We start from the raw sequence: 5952 nt of genomic DNA, 5'->3' as shown, positions 1-5952 counted from the left end.
CCCCGCCCCCCCGCGCCGCGCTCTTGCCTCAGGTCACGTGGCCCGGGGCCATGCGGGAGCCCGCGCCACCGCCCCGCCCTTTGCGACAGCGCAACAAAAACAAGCGCCGGCGCCCGGCCGTTGTGCGCATGCGCAGCCGCGCCCGCCCCGAGGGGCTCCCCCGCCCCGCCCCGCCCGTCCCGTCCTGCCTGGGCTCGGCCGGGGCAGAGCGGGGTTTAGTCCGCAGGGAAAACAACTCAGATCCTTTTTCCACCCGTGCTCAGGTCGCCTGCCTCATTATGCTTTAAGTGTTTAATCAGATTAAATTGAAACAAGTGCGCACACAGGTATTGGCACAAGTTTAAGCATCTCGGTTTTAAATCGCGCCCCGGGTTAAGATGAGATTTAAACAAGGCCTCAGTCTCCGTGTTGCTCCAGGCTTGTCAAGTGTCATGGGCTGAGCACACTTCTCCAGCACCACCGCCTCCTGTCCTCACAGCACAACCCTGCAGCCTCTCCCCTCGCTTGCATCCCACAGACCATCCCTCTGCTAGAGGAATATAAGGTAGGGGCCCACAGGGCGCCAGAGGAGGCTCTGCTTTTATCCCGTGACTTAGAGCCTACCTCCAAAAGGGAACGGCCTTAGGCTGCACCAGGGGAGGTTTAGGCTGGATATTAGAAAAAACTTCTTCCCCCAAAGGGCTGTCAGGCCCTGGCCCAGGCTGCCCAGGGCAGGGGTTGAGTCCCCATCCCTGGGGGTATTTAAAAGCCGGGGAGATGTGGTGCTCAGGGACGTGGGTTAGTGGTGGCCTTGGTAGTGCTGGGTTAACGGTTGGACTCGATGAGCTTAAGGGTCTTTTCCAACCTTAACGATTCTATGATTCTATGCAGCCCCACTCTGAAACCCATCAGAGTGCTTTCGCCACGCTAGCCAGCCCTGCTGACAGCCCAAGCTCCTATCTGGCTGATTTCAGCCATTTGCTGAAGTATCTATGGGCCGGGGGCATGGCGGAGGGGACCGTATCCTCACACATCAGAGTAATGCGGGGGGATTCTGCGTGCAGGTGGAATTAACAGGTAGGCGGTTTTCCTTGCAAACATATCGGTGCTGGGATTTTTTTTTTTTTATTTTTAGAGTTTTTTGTTACATATATTTTCTTGATATACGTTTCAGCTGAAATCAGCTGAAATCAAAAAAGGGCTCAAGTAACGTTCAGTAATTGAAAGGGAAGAAAGGGAGCACACAGGACACGCAGAGTACACGTGAAATACGAGGGAAAAGCAAGTGAGCATCCTTTTAGCAGAAGCACATTTACAGCTGTGGTCATGTAAAGCTTCCGATAGTTGTTCCTTGGTGCACAGGAGTTTCGCATGCTAAAACTTAACACAAGTCCGAAGGCTGGAATAACCTTTACAGATGCTGAAGACAGAATCCTAGCGATCATAGCTGGTGACATTTTTTTTGTCTTCGTTTTGGCTAGTTTTTATCTGTGCTGATAAAAATTTATCACCTGAATTTATCACCTGAATTTATCTGTGCTGATCACCTGCATTTCTTCCTGACTCCTGGCAATTTGGTGCACTCAGAAAGGTCCTGGGTTGCCCTAAGTTTCTATTCCTGCGTGGTACACCTGTACTGCTTTTTATTGTGGTTTGTTCTTTTGTGGAGGCAGATGCAAGAAATGATTGGCTTTAAAAAAATCACATTGCCTCTATCAGCAAATTTGTCTCTCATAATACTTTTATGATAGAGGTATCATAGCTGCTTCATCATTAATGATATTAAAGTGATACAGCTGTAGATTTAGAAATGGAAGTCCTCTCCTTTTCCTAAGCCAAGATTATCAAATAAGCAGAATGCAAGCAAAAGCATGCTTTGTGGAGTGTTTCTTTTGGGAGGAAAAAATAATGATGCCACTAGGTATTTTTAGCGCAGTCCCATTTATTTATAAACATAAAAAGTCTTTTTTTTTAACTATAAAGAATCAAACATAAAGAAATAATTCATTGGCTTCTAGCCTATGGCTTGATGTTTCCTCATATGAATTAAAAATGATGCTGTCGTACTAGACAAGGCTGTGATGATTGCTGCTGTCCTTCATAGGAGATTCAGACCACCATATTCTTTTTGGTTTTCATTATTTGGACATTCACCAGACATTAATATCTTTTTGCATACTGCAGACCACTTTAATGCTGCAGAGCCCATCCGTTTAACTCACCCATTTTAAAAGACCGCAGAGCATCACTGATCAGTGAGAGCTAGAACCTGGCTCCAACCTAGAGCTGTCATGATGAAGACGGCGTCTGCCTTGGGACTCCTGTTTTCAGGTGCTCTCCGCTGTAGCTGTGGCCTCGGCAGACAGACTGGCCCTTTCCAGAGTCCGGAGAGAAGCCTCCACGCTTAGCGTTGTTACGAGGAACTGGAGGAGCATTGACCTTTCTGTGCAAATGTTTGCCATGATGACAATAAAGTATCTCGAGTGATCTGTTCGGGGCTGTAGTACAGCAGAGAAATACAGCCTCCTGTAGAGCTGTGAAGACTGGTGGTCCAGGCAGAGGATATGTATATGCGTACGTATCCCACCGCCGGCCTCTCTTCCAGGAGAAAACTGCTATTGTCTCCCTCTTGTCCACCACCTGGAGGCTGTGTGGGATGAGAACCTTGTGAACAACAGAAGTCATTTCATGGTGTCGTGCTTGCCGGCAGCTTTTCAACACCAAGTGACAGGTACCGCGTGGTGCCGGCTTCCGGATGAAGACAGCCACCCTCCCCTCGGTCACGCTCCGGTGCAGCACAGCTGAGGACGTGGAGCGAGTGCAGCGGAGGTGTAGCAACAAACAGTGCAGACCATAAATTTGTGTTGCTGCAAAACAGCAGTTCAGGGAACTGCAGCCTCAGTCTCTCAGTAGGGATTTTAGGGTGGCTGATGATCGCACAGCTCTCAGCAATACCTCTGTGTGTAATGCACAGGCATAGCCTACGTAGTGCTGTTTCAATTCCTCCTCTTTCCTGGCTGCATCCTACAGTCCTTCTTTAGAGGTAACCTTGTCTCTTATGATTCACTCTCCTCCACCATAAAGGTGCATCATCTCCAGTTTGAGAATTGTTGCTGTGTATAACACAACTTTCCTCACAGTGGTTTTACGTATCTGCCAAGACAAAGCATTGTGGTATTGCATTGATTTATATTTTGTGCAAAAAGATTCCAGTGAGATCAGAAGCTGTGTCTGCAGTTCAGCTCTGCTTCGAAGAATGGTGAGACAAACTCTTACAGTTTCGGGTGTGAAAAATCTCAGCTCTTTCACCTTCCCTCCAGGAGCACCCTGTATTGGGGTGAGGGTTTGGTTCTGCATTCATAGAAGGTGAAATTAATCATAATATGGAGGCCTGGAAAGCATCTTCAAAGACTTCATCGTTGATGGCATTCTCATAAGCAGGTGGTGGCGTGAGTGGCTCCAGTGGCTCAAACCTCTCTTCAATACCTTTCACTTCATGGATGTCCGAAACAAACTGCTGCAGTCTTGGGGGCAGCACCAGCTGCAGCTGCATCCTGGAGCCCGTGTCTGTCTCAGAGGTGCGCATTGTGTCTGATGCTACCGACACCCTGAGAGCCTCCACCATAATCTCTTCTTGGGCAGATGATTCGATAACTACGTTGTAAGGAGGAGGCTCATTCAGTGGTGAGGGCACTAAGCCTGGATTGGATGCAATTGTCCATATTGCTGGAACTGAGACGGTCATCACCTCCTCATAGGTGGGCGCTTCATAGGCAGCGTTCACCCTACGCACAGAGAGAGGAATGGCATTACACTCGTTATTTTACGGCTTAGTTTAGGCAGAGGCAGGTAGTCTGGATAATGTATAGGGACTGTGCTACAATCGATAGATGGGACTGAGGATATTTCACGTGGTATTATCGTATGTGACATTCTGCCACTGGATCAGCTCACTTGTCCAGCCAACTTAAAGTCTTGCTTTCTGGTCTGGAGAATGGCTCATGGGACCGTTTTCCCACACGCCCCAGAATAAGTAAAAAAACCCACATGAGGTTTCGGTGTCCTAGGCTTAGCTTGATCACAGAATCATAGAATATCTCAAGTTGGAAGGGACCCATGAGGATTATGTCCCTCATTTAAAATCTCCTGCCAGTTAAAATGTATTACTAAGAATTACTAACTACTAATTATTTCTCAGAATAATAAAGGACCTTGCTTTTTTAATACATTAGCTCAATGTTAATCTATGTTTCAGAAGTGGAGAAAATTAAGTATTTTCATTTAGTTTAAACAAGGACTAACTATTCTGTATTAAAAAGAATGTCTGCAGAGAAAAATGTTACTTTAGAAACATTTCCCTTTTTAGGTCATATTTTTAAATAAATAAATACTAATTTTCTTCTAGTATGCCCCCAAGCTAGCAAAGCCCTTTTTAGGTACTCTTTCTAAAAATAAACACGTAACAACATTTTTACCCTGCTACAACACCCTGCATTTGAGAATATCAAGTTATTTGTGGATATGGATAATGATTTTCTGGATTATACAGACAAGGAAGCAAAGATACAAAGTTAAACTCTTCAACAACAGTAGGTAAAGGGGTTAAATTAGGTGATGCTGAGAACCTGCAGAGACACATGAAGCCAAAAAGATGTGGGAGTATTCACAGCCTCTCAAAATCAGGGCTTATTAGTGTCAAGTTGGATTTTTAAGACTGGAAACACACCCAGTCACAGGTTCCTTTTTAAAAGTTTGCCGAGGAACAGTTGCTCTGGAGATAAGGTTTATAGAGCTAAACCCAGCTAAGATTCAGTATTGCTTCAGCATTTTTTCTTTTTCCTTGTCTGACTCATTGTTTGGCCAGACTTGATTACTCAAAGTAAAATAAAACGGGGCCTGGATCTGTTTAATCTTCAAAATTGTTGGTGGATCAGTTCTGGGGGGAAGAAAATATGTAATGGACAACATACAGGACATGGGTGGCATAGACATTTGCAACCTTCACCTGAAGAATGAAGGAAAACAATCTAAAAAGAACTTTTGTCTTCTGGAATGGAGTCTGTGTTTGGTGCCCTAGGGGAAGGACAGCAATACAAGATGTAAAATGGCCAGAGCTGAGGAGAGAGAGTTGAAGTAAGAGGAATAACCAGCTCGCTGCTTACCCTGCTTGGCTTTGTCTGCTTGGAGGTACCTCAGGTGCATCATGTTGCTGCTGATTCCTCAGGTAACACTCGACAAACACAGTCAGCAAATAGCCGACCAGGCACACTCCCCCTACCCCTAGGAAGAAATACCCTACTGGATTGATGTTAGATGAAATGGCCAGCATGGTGACCCCAATGAGAAGAGCAGCCGTGAAAAGAAGCAACAAGGCTTGGCGGATGTTCTTCCAGTGTGTCTCTAACCACATGGTAGTATAGATGGTGGCAGCAGACAGTTGAGAACGGATGAGCAGTGAAGGGGACACACATCTGTGGAAGATGGAATAGTGTTTTCAACAGGAAACATGAGCGTACAAACACGTTATCAGTATTGTGACCAAAATAAGAAGATACATACTCATACATACATGCCATCATGAGAATAGGCAGCTATGCACATACGTAATAAGCCTGGGAAATCTGTGCATAAGTACATGCCGATGTAAATGTACTAGAATTTCCTATGTGAATGCATATTGAATGATGGGAATGCTTGGACACACAGTTGCAAGACATAAAATGCATAAATAGACCATCAGCACTTATTGCCAGGCTTATCTAAAAAGGTCTAGCTTCCTACTAGAACTTAGAGCAGTCTAGAATGCAGATTTGAGGTTGCTACAAAAGTGAAATGAAGAATAACTTTAAAGGTTAATTCTAGGATATATCTACATTGCGTAATGAAGGTTCAGATAGCAGTTCAGATCCCAGTAAAGAAGTAGCTGTATTAATGGGGCTGTTTGCCCCAGTAAACTGAGTATCTAAATCCAGT

At 45.5% G+C, this 5952-nt stretch overlaps 1 protein-coding gene across 1 annotated transcript; it reads right to left on the bottom strand.

Moving 5' to 3' along the window:
- Positions 1–3355: 3355 nt before the first annotated feature.
- Positions 3356–5389, bottom strand: TMEM139 (transmembrane protein 139; the record flags this gene model as incomplete). Its single annotated transcript, XM_082303987.1, has 2 exons — positions 3356–3764; positions 5142–5389. 2 exons carry the CDS (start codon positions 5387–5389, stop codon positions 3356–3358), a joined length of 657 nt encoding a protein of 218 aa, XP_082160113.1.
- Between the last annotated feature and the right edge of the window lie 563 nt (positions 5390–5952).

Source organism: Platalea leucorodia, assembly GCF_965183815.1.
Source record: "Platalea leucorodia genome assembly, chromosome: 2".
Classification (NCBI taxonomy): Eukaryota; Metazoa; Chordata; class Aves; order Pelecaniformes; family Threskiornithidae; genus Platalea; species Platalea leucorodia.
This window is presented reverse-complemented; position numbering and strand designations above follow the sequence as displayed.